Raw genomic sequence first — 16,312 nt, 5'->3', positions numbered from 1 at the left:
TTCTAAAAAATATCTTATTTTAGTTTACCCATAGATATATTTTTTATGATGAGAAATTCATTAGTAGCAATATCATCAGCAAGCAGCGATTAAAGACAACGCAATTACTAATAGCAGGCCAACAATTTAATACATTAACAAAAAGCTTTTAGGCACAGGAGAATACATTTTAAAAAATTTTTAATCTTCAGGGCGGCTACCAGGAAATAATGCTAGATCTATTTACCGAGAAGGTTTTTTCGGCTTATTACAAATATAATTCTTTTAGCTTTAAAATTGATTGCAACAAAAACATTAAATTAAAAACTTCTTCAAAAATAAAATATTCTGAACAAAAATGTAAAAAAAATCAAGAATTTATAGTTTGTGTATGTGTATAAGGTTTTTGAACTTTTTTTTTGAATACATGCATTGATAGAGTGTCTTAAAAATTACTGTTTGTAATCTATTTCTCAGAATTATTAATAAAATTGATAAAAGTTATGTATAATATCTTCTTTCCTTATAATCAGAATAATGTTCATTTTTTTTATAGTCCTTAAACAATACGATATCTAGTTTTGTAATGTATTTATATTAATTTTCTGCATATTCACATTATTACATTCTTAATATGATTTTGCAAAAAAAGAAAAATTATTTTTTCAATTTAAAGCATTTTAATTTAAAAAAATATAAAAATCCTGATTTCTTACTTAAAAACAACAAGGCTATTAGCTTTTTGGCTTTTACAAGTTGTATTTAATAAAATCGAATTGATTATATGTTTTTATGTTTTGTACAAACAAAAACTCTAAAACTTCCAAACCTAAATTAAATGTCAAAAGTTTCAAGTCGTTAAAAAATATATTTAATTTTCAAATGCATTGTAAATAAATTTTGTTTATTTAAATAAAATGATTTATTGTTTATACTACAAATACAAAAATTTATAAAGAAATTAAGTACTGTAAATAGTTGTTATTTTACATATGAATACACAAATAATAAAATTAATTAAATTGATTTATTTGTTTGTAAATATTAAATAGGAATAAATAAAAAAATTTCTACCCCATGAATATTTGAGACATAGAAAGACCCTGGTCATTGATATTAAATGTAAAATTGTATTTAAACGATAACATTTATAGTTTGACCAAAAAGCACTGAAAATGTTAATATAACACACAAGTCCATGATGTTCTAAGTCGAGAGCATAATGGCAGTACACCAATTACATTTGTATTTATAATTATAGTAGTGGATTATTGGTAGCTACATATCAATAATCCACTATAAATTATAGAAAAGTTTGCAGTCTGAACGTTTTAATGACGAAACCTCAATACAATTGATTGAGTAAAACTATCTGAATATGATAGGCCCTACTCTAAAGGATTTTTATAGATTGTTTTATTTTACATCTATAAAAAAACTTTATCTCGAATTTCACAATTGTTGTTATTTATGCCTTATGGGTTAAATTTTTTTATTTAAAACTTTAAGAAAAAATATTTTTTTCATTTAATATAAATGACAAAAGAACTGTTCTTAAACTGTTTTTTTGACATCTATATATTAAATAAATAATTCTATGCTTAATACAATTTTGATATATATTGTTAATTTTTGCAAATTTCTTCAAGGTTTGTTTATTATAAACAAAAAAATAAATTAATTAGTAGCATTTTGTATTACAACATTACAAATTTAGTATACATTAATTATTGACAAAAACATTGTTTTTATCATTAAAGGTATACATTTCTGTATATAAACATTATACCTATTTAATTTATAAAGTGCTTTTTATTAAGAAAATATTATAATTATAAAGGCCTTTTTATTATGATTTATGGTTTGTACAATTTTAAATAAACAATAATTTGTAAATAAGATTATTAAAGCGCATTTTTAATTTATGTGAGTATTTTGACAGCCACAAAAAATTTTAAGGTTTTAATATTTTAATTGTAAAACGATTTATTAACTAACCACTTCACCGCCGATATACAGGCGTACGACAAAGATAAGCCGTATATAATGACTTAAAAAAAGATGGTAACTAGACACGCAAAACTATAGAAATGATGAAAGATTGAATAGTCAAGTTGAAGAGCATGTGCAACATGGCGTGTTTTAAATGGCCTTCAAGGGCTTTGTCCATGATATGACCTTCTATTATTTAAAGATGGTGGTCTAGAAGTTAATGAGCTAAATACAGGAAACAATGTTGACGACGTAGAACACCTTGCCTATAAAGAAGAGAACTTCTTGAATATATGCCTAAATAAATTCCAATCAAATATTGCTAATTTTTAATAGAATTTACCCTGTCTCTGAAATTTTTTAAAGGAAAACGGCTATTTTTTAGATAAAGCTCAATAAAGTTTTTGTTGCAAATTTTTGTTTTAATAAAATTGCTTTTATTCTTGTAATTCTTATTACAATTTTTAGATTTCCTTTAAAATTCATCATCCTTCTATTTAAAATACCTTTTATAAAAATTTGTAAAATAATAAATTAAAATTTGTTATGGAAATATTATTACCGTTATATAAAAACCAAACAGTTGTATAATTAAATTTTAATTACTATTTTTAAAAACCTCCACAATATTGAAACGGAGAAGAAACATAAATACAATCTTTTAGCAAATCATACAGCCTCAATGTATAGGTATAAGTCTAAAACTATCCCTATGTAATGACGTGTATTGGTATAGTAACAAATTACCACCGCCTATATGCAAACGACCTAGGATTGAAGTTCACAATCGAGGCATATATACAAACAAGAGTCCTCAAGATGACATTGGAAAGCCTAACTATCGCCAGTCGCCGAAGCCCCGGCGCTTGCCCGCAGTTAGAAGTAGGTATTGAGAAGGAAAACTTTAAGAGGATGGACTCGGGTTTGGAAGTTTCAAAGACGGCCTGTAATGAATAAAAACAAGAAAACTTATATATATACTCCAATAAATATATATATATTTTTAATTAAATTTTTATGACATAATGATTTAAATTTCAAATTTTTTATAAAATGTGGCAAATTAAATTTTTAATTTTAGCTTATACAAGAATATCTGTTTTACACTGTCGAACCAGCAGAGGATCTTCCTGATTAATTTATATCAAAAAGATGTTTTTTACTGGTAATAAAAAAGATTATATTGCAAAATCTGATCAATAATATATTTTTCATCCTTTTCTGTATTTCTACGTTGAATTTGTTGAGCCAGTTTTATTATAGCATTTGAATCTTTACATTTATCTTCTTCATCATATTTTAGTGAAATATTTAAAATTTGCATGATTAATGAATAAATAGTTTTGCAATTTCGATTAAAACCATATGTGACCATAAATTTGTAACTAGACAGAAAATTTAAGCCGGGCAAATGTTTTATAAATTTGATAAAATCAGTATTGTGTGTTATCATTAAACAATAAACCTGAAAAATTAGTAGGTATTTTACAATAGCTATATTAAGTGGTACAAGTGTTTCCCAATGTATTCCATTATTAAGCTCATCTAATATCAACAAGGTGTTTTCATCATTATATTGATTGTCAATAAGATTAATAATCTCTTGTACATTTGTTTTGTGATTTGATTTAAATATAATTTTTTTAAAAAGTTTTATAGTGGCATTTTTTGCAGCAATAGGATATCCTATTTGATTTAAAACAACAATTTGTAATATTTGTTTTGCATACACCGACTTGCCACTCATATTTGAACCCATTAATATATTAACTCTAAACAAATTAGACAAATAAATATCATTATAAATAACTTTTTCTTTGTTAATCACAGGGTTGTATGAGGAAACAATACAGATTTTATCGCTTATTGTTGGTAGACAACAATCAAATTTGTTAGAAAATTTATAACTACTTAAACACAAATCGATCTCTGAAATTTCATCAAAAAAATCGTAAAATTTTTGTCTATAATTTTTACATTCTTTTAATATCTCTTTACACAATTCACCACCTATTTCTAAAATCTGATTATATGATTCTGATAGTTTAAAATTTAATTTTTGCAATTCCAAGGTAGTTACAATAACATAATTATTTTTACTGTTTAATAAAATAAACTCTTTGGGCAACTTAAAATTTATGTTTAAATTATTTTTTTTTTTTTCTAAATCATTTGCTGGTAAAAAAATCTCTTTAGATGATAAATCATTTATAGCCTTTTTTTCTATACTTTTTGTTGGTGTATAAGTGCAATCTAAAATACTGGTTTTTGAGTTTAAAAAATTGTTCATGTTGCTAAAAGAATCCTTTGTTGATAATTTTCTTTCATTATTTTTATAATTTGCCTCAAAGTTAATTGGTAGTTTAAATTTAAATTGGAATTCATTGTTAGAAGATTTATGTATTTTACAATCAAGTTCAGTAATAATCTGTTTTAAATAATCTTGAGTAGCCTCAAAAGTTTCCTTGTAAATTTTTATTGCAAGATCTAAGTAGTCATCAATTCCTGTATTAAAAAGTGAATCTATTTGATTTTCGTCATGAATGTCACTATTAAAAATTTCTTTAAAGACATTTAAAATAGAACCATGATCAAATTTAAATAGAGCACACTTTTCTCGAAGTGCATGGTACAACTTTATAAATTTATAAATTTTATATGTTGAATCAATATGTTTTTTACAACTATTTATGTCGTTATTACAACCATAATTAAAATTTATAATATTTTCTATATCAGGCATTTTTCTTAGAATTTTTTCAATTGTAATGCTTAGCACTGGATTTTGTTTAAAATAAAGAAGTTTCTCTCGCCTAAGTTTAATATCTGTGGCAAAAATCAAAGGTTGCAAAATGTCCAACTTCAATTTTCTTTTACCATAATTGGTGTTTGTAAGATTGATTAAATTAAAAATTTCCTGTATCTCATTACTTATAAGACAGCAACGATTACTCAAAAATAATTGTTTAAATGTTGTACTTGCTTTTTGTAAATAATTCATTAATGCTGATATAGCACAACTTAAAAAATAATCGTCAAATTCTTTTAAATTTTCTTTTAAACAAGAACGTTCTATCAACTCAATTTTTACATAAGTGCATTTTTCAATTAAAAAGTCTTGTTCTTTTTGAATTAATAACAAATCTATTTTTTGATCACATATCAAAGTGCACAAATTTTCAAATTTTAAAGAATCATAACATGTTGTAAAAAATATTTCATCATTACAGTTTTTATTAAAAGCCAAAGATATTTTTGCTGGGTTATCTCTATTGCAAGCCACACAACCAACAATCTTATCTTTATGCATATCTTAAAAATTTTTTTCTTTAAATATTTTTTTGCATAAATTTTTAAGTTTGTATGTTTCAATAAACAAAATGCTGTTTAAAAAATGATTATAAAATAAACTATAAAAATCAAAAAAGGGTTACTAGTTATATATAAATAATGGTTTTTATTAAAAATTATATTTTTGTATGCTGATTGTAGTTTCAATACTTTTTTTGATTTAAAATAAAATCGTAATTCTAGAAATTTATTTTAAAATGTAAAAAAAATTAAGTAAGAAAAGTTTTTAATTGCACACAACATTAATTAAATATTTATGAATACTTGGTTGATATTAAAGGAAGAATTTAAAATATTTTTATAAATAAGAAATGAACTAAAAAAATTCTATATCTACATTAATAAATATTACTTTGTAAAATAGAAGACAGTAAAAATTTATTATAAACGATCAATGATAGGTTAAATTTATAACAACAAAAATAATCAGTTATATTGGTTTTTTGCTTGTGAAATTGCAAAATTTAATGCACAATCTATTTTAACGTTGTAAAAAAATAGATTTTACTTAATAAAGTAAAGTAATATTTATTTTGTAAAAATCTTTTCTACAGTACTATGTAAATAAAGTACTTTTTGTAAATAGATAAATTAGAATTGCATTATCTTTAACATCAAGCTCTAGTCAAGAATCTTAATACAATAGAAAATAAATTCTTTAAACAAGATTTTATCTTCAAACAAAAATTTATAAAAGGTCAAAAAGAATAATGAAAAATAATTCATACTTTTTTATTTTAAATATAATCTAATTTATATTATTCGTTAATAATCAAAATTTAACAAGCTTTGTTGATATACTTTAAGTAATATAAAATGTTGGAGTTTTCAGATAACAAAACTTCTTTTATAATTAGTGGTGGCCAATAATACACTTTCATGATGTTTCAGAACGTTTTCGAGCTGGCCCCAATTATATAAATTACTCTTTTAGACTGTTGTTTCTCCTTTAACAAAAAGAATCATATTTTTTGTTATTCAAATAATGTTGCTCCCAACATAAAGCTTTTAGTTTTTATGAATGGGGTAATAAACTTAGTAAAAAATTTTTAACCGTAGCACACATAACCTTAGTCATTTTATTATTTTTGTATTAAAATGTATGCATCTATAAATTTATATACTATGGTTAATTAAATGTTTTTTAAAAAATTCTGTTATAGAAAGTATTTTTAATCTATTTTCACAGCCCAAATTATATAATAAACGATCTTATATATTAAAATTAAGGTAAAATAGTATATTTTCAACCCATTTAATCAATTTAAAGTGGCTATATAAAGAACTTTAGTCTATAAAAATGTTATAAAGATGTTTTATATCTAAATTACATTACATTTTAAGTGTGGTTAAAAGTAAACTAAAACAGTTTAATTGATTTTTGTAAAAGCATCTACAGATTATATTACACTTAATTATCAATATCACACATGTAAATTGCATTAAATCTTTAACTGTTCATATTTTCTATACCCCTTTCCGATGAAATTAAACATTTTTAAACAAATTGACTACAAACCAAAAGAAATAACCGCATTATGTAGTACAGATACACATATTTATATATTTAGATCTAATAAGAGCTGTGAAATTATCGATTCAGTTACACTTCAATCATTTTCTTATATTAATACTGGTTATGTTATTATAAAATCATTGATTTATAAAAATTCAATTATTTGTATTTCTGAGCTTGATGAACTTCTATGGATTAATATAAAAAATTTTAGCATAGAAACTAATAAGATTGGATACAAAATTTTAGATTTTATTTTGTATGGTGATAAAATATTATTAACTACTTTTAACGGATTTATAATAGAACTTAAAGAGAAGGAACTTAATATTAAATACAAAACATCTGTTTTATTGTCTTGCATTGTACAATATGATGATGTATTTTTAGTAGGAGCTCAGAATAAAATTTTGATTTTTGACAATAATTTTAAATTAAAAAACGAGATAGAAATACAAGAAGGGTTAATCAAAAAAATTACCTATTTTAAAGATAAAAAGTTTGGATTAGTTACAGATACTGGATATTTTATATTTTTAGATATCAGTTTACTTAATATTATACAAAAAATTCAGATTAGGAATTCTTCTCTGAATGTTCTTTTATATAATTCTGATACTTTTTATACTTCTGGTGAGGATAGTAGACTGATTTGTTACAAGTTAATTAATAATATATTTGTAAAAGGATATCAAATAGATTTACATTATGGAATAAGTAATTGTATTCTTTTAGATCATAAAAGAATATTTGTTGGGAATTCTGATGGAATGTTAAGTATATTAATTCCTTGTAAAGATAAATTTACATATACAAAGATATATGATAGAAGTGTATGTGCCTCAACTTCTAAAGATCTACTTTTAGTGAATAATAGAACACATCTAGATTTATTTAATTTAAAAGAAGAGAATGTAAAACTAAAAAATAAATCTAACAAAAATGAAAAAAATCAGTTATCTAATTTATGTACATTTAAATTATTAAAAAATATTAAGGAAGATTTTTCCGTGAAAAATGTTCCTTTTAGTAATTTACTTAGAATTTATAGTGATTTTATATCATTTAGTATTATTTGTGATTCTAATATTATTTACAGTGACAGTAAAGGAACTAATTTAATTGAATTAGAGAAATCAAATGTAAATAAAATAAATTTACCAGATTTAGAAAATTTTAGAAGTGTAAATATTAGAACGGATAATAATGTTATTTTATTAAAAGATTTTACAGGAAGTTATAAGTTTATATCTAAAGATAATTATATGAATGTTAATTATGAGATAAAAAATGAAGAACATAATAATGAATTATTAATTAGTAAAGATGGTCCTTATAAACTAGTACAAGTAAAATCATATGATATTAATAAATCATATATTTTTTATATTAATGATAAAATTAAGAAAAAGGTTACTACTTTAGATATAATAATTGATATTTTTACTTTTCAAAATGAACTATGGTATTTTACACAAACATATATTTATAATATTGATAGAAATAAAAAATTTGAATTTGATGCGGTAATTTATGATGTTAAAGTAGTAAATGACAGGATTGTTGTTGTTAAAGATGACTGGAAATACATACAAAAATATATAAAACAAGGAATATTTAAAAAGAAATATTCTACTAAATAAATTTTATATAATAAAACTAGTGCATTTTGTTATCTACAGGAATTGAACCCAGAACTTCCCCCCGCTTTTTTCGGAATTTGAATAATTTTTATATTTGCTTAGACTATCAAATTAAATTAAGTCGTACAAAAGTTATATGTATATATAATGAAACTTACAATTTTATTTATTTTCTTGTACGTATTTCTTTATAAAAAGTTACCTTAATATTAATGTTTTTTAACACATTTAAAAATATAAATTTAAAGTGTATGCAACAATAAAATCGATTACTGTTCATGAACAACTAATAATTAAAGAATTATTATTACAATAAATATGATTTAAAAAAATAAATATTTACAACTTTAAATTTAATTTACAGATATTAATCAAAGATGTAAAATTTAATAGAAGCATTATTATTTTAAAATTCAATATTATCAGAAGACGGGATTAAATAGGCAAATACAAACATTCCTCAACAGTTTTTTAAAATCGTAAAGTTTGACAGCTCCTTTGATAAACTTGTCAACTTTTAATTTATACTAACCTCAAGGAAAAGTTTTAAAAATTATTAAAGATTATTATAAATAAAAATTACTCAAAATTTACATTCTTAATATCACTTAAGCATATTTTTCAACTTTACAGAACACCAATCATCTTTTTAATTAATTTTTTAGATGTATATTAAAAATTTACTATTTTTATTCTTCTTTGTAAACTTCACAAATATTAACAATTACACAAAATTTAATATATCACACAAACTAAATTCATAAATTTGTAAGTATATTAAAATGTATAACACTAGTATTCTGTAAAAAGTCGTTTATTTAATTAATTATAAATTTACTCGATGTTGTTATTATCTTCTCTTTTTATTATTTTTACACCCTTGAATGAATATTAAATACGACATACAAGAAACACTTGCTAGCGGCAGTACATCAAAAGTGAAACGAATTCTGACTATTGACAATATTGAATATGCCATTAAAATAATGCCTAAAATGCTAAAAGATATCAAATCTTTTAATAAGGAAATATCAATTCATAGATCATTAAATCATCCTAATATAATAAAATACATTGATTCATATGAAGATAAAGATAATTATTATATGGTTATGAATCTGGCAAAATTCGAGCTATATACTTTTATTGAGTGTGATGTTGGTATAAATCCGTTAGTAGTACACTTTTTAATTAAGCAGTTAATTTCAGGGGTGGAATATTTACATAGTAAAGGTATCTGTCATAGAGATATTAAACCCGAAAATCTTCTAATAGATGCTGATGGAACACTTCTTATATCTGATTTTGGATATTCTACATTTTTTAGATATAAAAATAAATATAGAAGATTGAAATTTTTGGCTGGTAGCAAAGAATACATGGCTCCTGAGGTTGCAATGGAAAATTACGATGGAGAGCTATGCGATGTATGGTCTTTAGGGATTCTTTTAATTGTTTTACTCACAGGAACTCTTCCGTGGGATGCTCCTATACCAAGTGATCAGCGCTTTAAAACGTTTATCTCTATGAAATACCACTATTATCCGCCTTTTACAAAAATCCGAGATAAGATTCTCGATTTAATTAAAAAAATTTTAGTAGTAGAAAAAAGAAGATTTACGTTAGAAATGGTAAAAGACCATTCTTGGATTAAAGAAGAAAGTTCTGTGGCCAGGGATACACTATTCAGTTTGATGCCTATCAAAGATAGTTGTAAACTGGTTTTTACCCAACCTGATGACAATCAAAGACTTATTGCTGGATCAGATCTTAAATTAAGTCAGCCAATAAATAATTGCAATCAAATCTGCGAGCAAAAAAGATTTTATAAAAAAGGGAATATGGTGGAAATAAAAAATGAAGTTACAGATCTTTTAAAATGGATGGTTGTACCACATAAAATTCTAGAAGATGGTATATCTTTTAGTACTACTGACACTAAAAGAGGGGTGTTAAGAGGAGATATAATTTTTACAAAAGTAGAAGATCATTGTTACATCACATTTAGAAAGATAAAAGGAGATTTTAAAGAATTTAAAAAATTTTTAGGAGCATTTGCTGATAATTTTAGTGAAGATAATAATTAAATTTTTTTGTAAAAAAATTGCAGTTTAATTTATTTTTAGTAAAAAAATTATTAATAATATTTTAAAATTTGGTTTGGCTGCAAGGATCTTAAAAAAGTTTTATAAAATATTCCTGTATATCATTATAAAAAAGTATAAATTGAAAATAGTACAAGTAAACAATTGTACAAATAATTTACATAAAATGCAACATTTTATTAACCCGATGGATAAACTAATTTAATCTCAAGCTAAATGTAACTTAAAGTCGAAAAATAGAATTATTTATATTGCATGTAATTAAAATATTGATAATTTAATCTTTTAACAACTAATTATTATTTATATAAAAATGTAGCATATTTAATATTTCTTTTAACAATTAAAACATTTAATATAACACTATTAAAAATGTTTATTATTATTTATAAAAAATAAAAAAGACGTTAGTATTAAAAAATTATAATTTTTTAAGGCTAAAACCTGCTTTATTAGGCAGCTATTGCAGGGGGCCAAACTTTTTTTTATGTTTTTCTAAAAATGAGAAGAATTATGATGACAAACGACGAAGAAATACAAAATTCGTATTTTTAAGTAAAACTATTAAAGCAGAGACAAAAATGCCTTAATGTGCTTCGATTACGAACAGAAAGCCCCGATAATGCTTTTTTTGCGGTGCAAGTTGGAAAAAACTGCAAATTTTTATTAATATCTGAAAGAACAGTTTTTTTGAAAATGCACGGCTTGATCATATTTAATGCTTTCAATAATTAATTTATGGTTGGTTTGTAGGGACTTTTTATACTTTATTAATGCATATATTAGGCTGCAATAAACAAAATAAAATAAATAAACTGCAGTCCTTCTACTTATGAAACAAATCTCCAGAGTATAGAACAGATTGTAGGGGACAATGTTGTCGTAGAAATAGTGTAGTCGAAGATAGAAAGAATATTTATAACACAGGAAAGAATTTAAAAAGATTTTGGTGTTTTGTGACAATAAAAAAATAATTTTTGTTCTTATCAAAAAGCATGACGTACAGCCTTTAGTACTATTATTCTTAAAACACTTTGATATCAAATCCACAATATTCTTAGATATGCAAAAGTCTATTTTTATCTCGAGTTATATTTTTTTATTAACACTACATGGTAAATCGTTCAATAACTTTAAGATAACAAAAAACAGGCGTTCATAATAATACAATAGAGAGAAACTTGTGTTCAATATAAACTTTTACGTCTAATGAGTGCAGGACAAAAAAACCTGCTCCTCTATTTCTTACTAGATAATATGACTATGAGGAACAAATTTAAAAAAACAAAACAAAATTTCACAAATTTATATATACACTATATTAAATTTTTTAACCTTTTTTAAGGATACTAAACAGTGAAGAAGAGTATGAAATTATTTTAAATACAATAAATGTGTATATTTCAAGTAGTGGATGCTATAAGTGTAGAGAAGTGATCAAAATATATAGCTTTCTGGCAGTTAGATCTACTAATAGAATTTGTAAGAGTAGATTTAGTTTGTACAAAAACACCATCTTTAATTGTTCTAAATTAACTACAGAAGGTATTTTAAAAATAGTTGATTTATAGTATAATTTTGCTCTTTTGCCTATAACTGCTAGAATAACAGGTGTAGGAGTTGACAAGGTGGGATTGATTATTAACAGATTTAATCATGAAGATAATTTTTTTAATTATTAAACTTCTCTTAATCTTGAAGGAAAAGGAAACATAGTTGAGATAGATGAAAGTGAATTTGGGAAGCAAAAATACAACCGAGGCATTATGTTGATTTATATGACTTCTTGGTGCCGTAGAATAATCTACATCCAAAATAGTAATTTTACTTGTACATCGCTGAACGAAAATTATTTTGTATCTACTATAAAAAAACATGTTTATCTTATATTATAATTTATTCCAATTGTTGAAAAGTATACAACGATCTTAATTTATTTTTCTTTAGACATTTGAAGGTAATTATAGTATTAAATTTGTTAGCCGGGTAAACAATGTATATATTAATACTTTAAATGGGATTGTTATGGTATAAAAAAAATATACCTTTAAGAAATAGATCAAAATAAATTATTAACTTTATCTACCGCACTTTATACTTGATAGAAATAATAGACGATCTATATGCAAAGATATATTTATTCTGTCCCTTAAACATAAATTAGCAATTATTAAAAGGAGTAAATTCCACTATTTTTTCTTTAAAAACAATTATTTACTACAATATAAAATATTATTTTTTATCCTCTTGTTTTAAAAACTATAAAAAAGAGTTAAAAAGTTTTAATAAAGAAAATATTAAAATTTGTGCAGTTTGTGTCGATATAGCCAATATTCATTACCATTATAATTTTAATAAAATATATATTTTATTAAATTTTTATTTTTTTAACAATAATGTCTTCTTACAAATAATGTCCAGTAATAAATAATGAAAAAGAAGGGTTTAAAAAAAAAATTTGCCCCCTGCAAAATCTGCCTAATAAAGCTGTTCTTAGTTTAGTTTTGATTTTTGTTTGATAAATATCTAATATGTTTGATTTAATCAGAAAAATTTTTAAACAGACGTATTCAAATTGAAACGTGTATCTAAAAGATAATTATTCGTTTTTGGTTTAAAATTCATGCCTTTAATATTGCAATCTAGCATATCTTATAAAAAGCATTTTTTTATCTTTTCTGTAGCAATCTGTTTATTTATACGTTTATTGTTTGTTTACAAACAAATCAAAAGAATACAAACAATATTTTATTGGGTGAATACAGTGCTAACAATAAAAAGAATAGGCAGAAGAATTATGTTTGTAATTACTATTATCATTCTTTGTTTATAAATAAATGATAAGCATTTTTGAATATTTTAAAAATTATTATTAATTTGAAGCAAATGATGCTTTTAATAATCATAAGATAATATGATGATGAAAGAAGATGACAATGATATGATTGAAAATAGATGAAAATTTAATGATTTAAAGAAGATGACAATAATATAATTGAGAGAAGATATAAGTATAATGATTGAAAGAAGAATAAATAAATAATGACTTAAAGAAGATTTTTTGTCTTTTAAAATTATTAAAAAATATTTTATCCTGAAAAATATATTTTATTATTTATCGAAAAAATCCCTAAAATTTATTAAAAAAATCTACAAAATTTATTAAAAGTCTTTAAGATTATGATAAAATATTTTTAGCTCTTGTATATCAAAATTCACTATAATTTTAATTAATATAAAAAATGTAAAATGGTGCATAAAAATGTACGAATTTATTTTTATTTCAATTCATTTGGCATTTTGTTTAAAAGTAAACAAATTAATTTAAAAATTCTATAAATTTAATCCTCAGCATAAATAGCATGGATCAAAACATTTCAAGAAAAAAACTTTTGAAATTTTACAAAAGAACCAAGTTAGAAACAAGTAATTATGTTGTTCGCCATAAAAAGAAATTAACAATTTCGTGTATATTTACTTTTTGTGTTTTTGTTTTAATAAGAAATATTTTTTTTATAAATTTTGGGGATACAATGGAGAAAGAAGAAATCTATAATTTTATCAATAATGCAGTGGATAGATGTTTACAAAAAAAGACAAGATATGAGCAAAATAAAGAATTTGCACTTATTAAATCAAGTCTCCCAATCAAGCCTGTTAAGATGACACTTACTACAGCTGTTTTCTTTCTTACTGATTCTAAACCATACACAGTATTAAAAAGAATAATTGTGAATAAAAAAACACCAATTTTTGAAGATAAAATTGCTCTTAAACTTGAACATCCTCATTTAGTAAAATCTTATAAATCTAATATTAGGACATATAGAGACATTAATAATGAAACACAAACACTTATATGGTTGTATATGGAATATCTTCCTTATAAAGTTTCTCAATCTTATGTTAAAAAAGATGAAAAAATAATCAAACAAATAGCTTATGATCTTTTACTTGGATTACAATATTTACATAATAATAATATAGCACATTTAGATCTTAAAATAGCCAACATAATGGGATTTAATCACAACAATGAAATTAGATATAAAATTATTGATTTTGGTTATTCACGTGTTGTTAACAAAGAAATATATTTACCAGGAAAGAATTATGGGACATTTCCTTATAAACCGCCAGAAGTAGTTTTTAATAGCATACATGGCCTTAAAAGTGATATTTGGTGTGTAGGGGCTATTCTCCTTTTTCTTCGCGTGGAGAGAACACTATTTTATGATTCTGATAACAAGAAAGATAAAGCTTTGTATGAAAAATTTTTATCTGGGCGGTATAAAATTAAATATCCTTCAGATATTTCTCCTGAATTACGGGATTTAATTAAAGGTTGTATGCGGCTTAATAGAAATCAAAGACCTTCTGTAGATGAACTTTTAAATCATAAATTTTTCAATAGAGAATATGGTACAATGTTTTTTGATTTGTATGAAGAATCCTTAGACTCTTATGAGAGTGAATATGATTATACTGATGATTCAATAGATCTCGAATTATAATATTAATTAAAAATTTGGATTATTAAAATTAATATAATTGTTTTATTTATATAAAAAATCTACTAATAAATACTTCTTTTGTTCAATAACTATTTACTATTTAGGAATATAAATCTTTTTGTACAATAACCATTTATTATGTTACTATTTAGGAACATAAATCTTCTTGTACAATAACAATTTATTACGTTAGTATTTAGGAAGATGTCCTAGTACATTTCTTCTATTTAAAAAAAATTACTTTTACAAAGGTTATAAAGATAATTAATAGTAAATAGTCCTTTTGATATGACCATTTATTGTATAAAAATATTATAATATTAAATCTTAATTATGTAAAGCACTTATATAATATATTTCTTTTATTACATAATCATTTCTCTAATATTTTAATAACAGTATTTTTCTTGCACATTTTACAAATTATTCTAAAACAATCTTTTTCTAAAAATGTATCACAGTTAATTATAGGAATATAAAAAGAGAAGCATTCTCTACACATAAATTTCCAATACTCTTCATACAAAGCAAGTTTACTAACCACATAGTCTTCACTGTTCTGCTGTTTATAAATTGTAAATAATTTAATTAAATAAAAAACATTGTGCATAAATAGGGATATAAAAATAAATTTAATTTAAACTCTTCTTCCTCTATGACCACCCTTCATTCTTACTCTATCAGTAGGTATTGGTGTAACATCTTCTATTCTTCCCATGTTAATACCACTTCTTATAATTGATCTAACAGCTACCTGTGCACCAGCTCCCAGAGCTTTAGGCTTTACACCACCCGCACCTCTTAGCATAAAATGTACAGTTTTAACACCTTTTTTGGCGATAATAGCAGCCACTTCCTGAGCAGCAATCATAGCAGCATAAGGTGATCCTTCATCCCTTTTTGATTTAACTCTCATACCACCAGATATTCTACATATGGTTTCACTGCCAGTCATATCAGTAACATGAATAATAGTGTTATTCTTAGTAGCTTTTATATGACAGATTGCAGTGTATTCATTTTTACTTTCAATAACTTCAGTCATTTTAGGGTGTAAAAAATTATAAAAAATATTTAAGATTTTACAGAAAAAATATTTAAGATTTTATAGAAAGAATATTTAAGATTTTATAGAAAGAATATTTAAGATTTTATAGAAAAAATATTTAAGATTTTATAGAAAGAACATACATTATTTGTAATCCCGTTGAA

The 16,312-nt window shown here is 23.4% G+C and overlaps 6 protein-coding genes across 6 annotated transcripts; 3 read left to right on the top strand and 3 right to left on the bottom strand.

Moving 5' to 3' along the window:
* Positions 1-3,130: 3,130 nt before the first annotated feature.
* AAJ76_400047493 (MutS) lies at positions 3,131-5,281 on the bottom strand (the record flags this gene model as incomplete). Its single annotated transcript, XM_024475540.1, has 1 exon — positions 3,131-5,281. One exon carries the CDS (start codon positions 5,279-5,281, stop codon positions 3,131-3,133), a length of 2,151 nt encoding a protein of 716 aa, XP_024332065.1.
* Positions 5,282-6,804: 1,523 nt separating this feature from the next.
* AAJ76_400045969 (hypothetical protein) lies at positions 6,805-8,481 on the top strand (the record flags this gene model as incomplete). The annotated part of the gene is made up of 1 exon (XM_024475539.1): positions 6,805-8,481. The coding sequence occupies one exon, from the start codon at positions 6,805-6,807 to the stop codon at positions 8,479-8,481; it is 1,677 nt and encodes a 558-aa protein (XP_024332064.1).
* Positions 8,482-9,365: 884 nt separating this feature from the next.
* AAJ76_400043408 (camk camkl chk1 protein kinase) lies at positions 9,366-10,568 on the top strand (the record flags this gene model as incomplete). The annotated part of the gene is made up of 1 exon (XM_024475538.1): positions 9,366-10,568. One exon carries the CDS (start codon positions 9,366-9,368, stop codon positions 10,566-10,568), a length of 1,203 nt encoding a protein of 400 aa, XP_024332063.1.
* Positions 10,569-13,948: 3,380 nt separating this feature from the next.
* AAJ76_400038825 (serine threonine protein kinase) lies at positions 13,949-15,100 on the top strand (the record flags this gene model as incomplete). Its single annotated transcript, XM_024475537.1, has 1 exon — positions 13,949-15,100. The coding sequence occupies one exon, from the start codon at positions 13,949-13,951 to the stop codon at positions 15,098-15,100; it is 1,152 nt and encodes a 383-aa protein (XP_024332062.1).
* A 373-nt stretch (positions 15,101-15,473) lies between these two features.
* Positions 15,474-15,710, bottom strand: AAJ76_400037064 (hypothetical protein; the record flags this gene model as incomplete). The annotated part of the gene is made up of 1 exon (XM_024475536.1): positions 15,474-15,710. One exon carries the CDS (start codon positions 15,708-15,710, stop codon positions 15,474-15,476), a length of 237 nt encoding a protein of 78 aa, XP_024332061.1.
* A 27-nt stretch (positions 15,711-15,737) lies between these two features.
* Positions 15,738-16,145, bottom strand: AAJ76_400036629 (40s ribosomal protein s14; the record flags this gene model as incomplete). The annotated part of the gene is made up of 1 exon (XM_024475535.1): positions 15,738-16,145. The coding sequence occupies one exon, from the start codon at positions 16,143-16,145 to the stop codon at positions 15,738-15,740; it is 408 nt and encodes a 135-aa protein (XP_024332060.1).
* Between the last annotated feature and the right edge of the window lie 167 nt (positions 16,146-16,312).

Source organism: Vairimorpha ceranae, assembly GCF_000988165.1.
Source record: "Vairimorpha ceranae strain PA08 1199 chromosome Unknown NODE_4, whole genome shotgun sequence".
NCBI classification, from domain to species: Eukaryota; Fungi; Microsporidia; family Nosematidae; genus Vairimorpha; species Vairimorpha ceranae.
The sequence above is the reverse complement of the archived record's forward strand: the minus strand, read 5'-3'. Positions and strand labels throughout refer to the sequence as shown.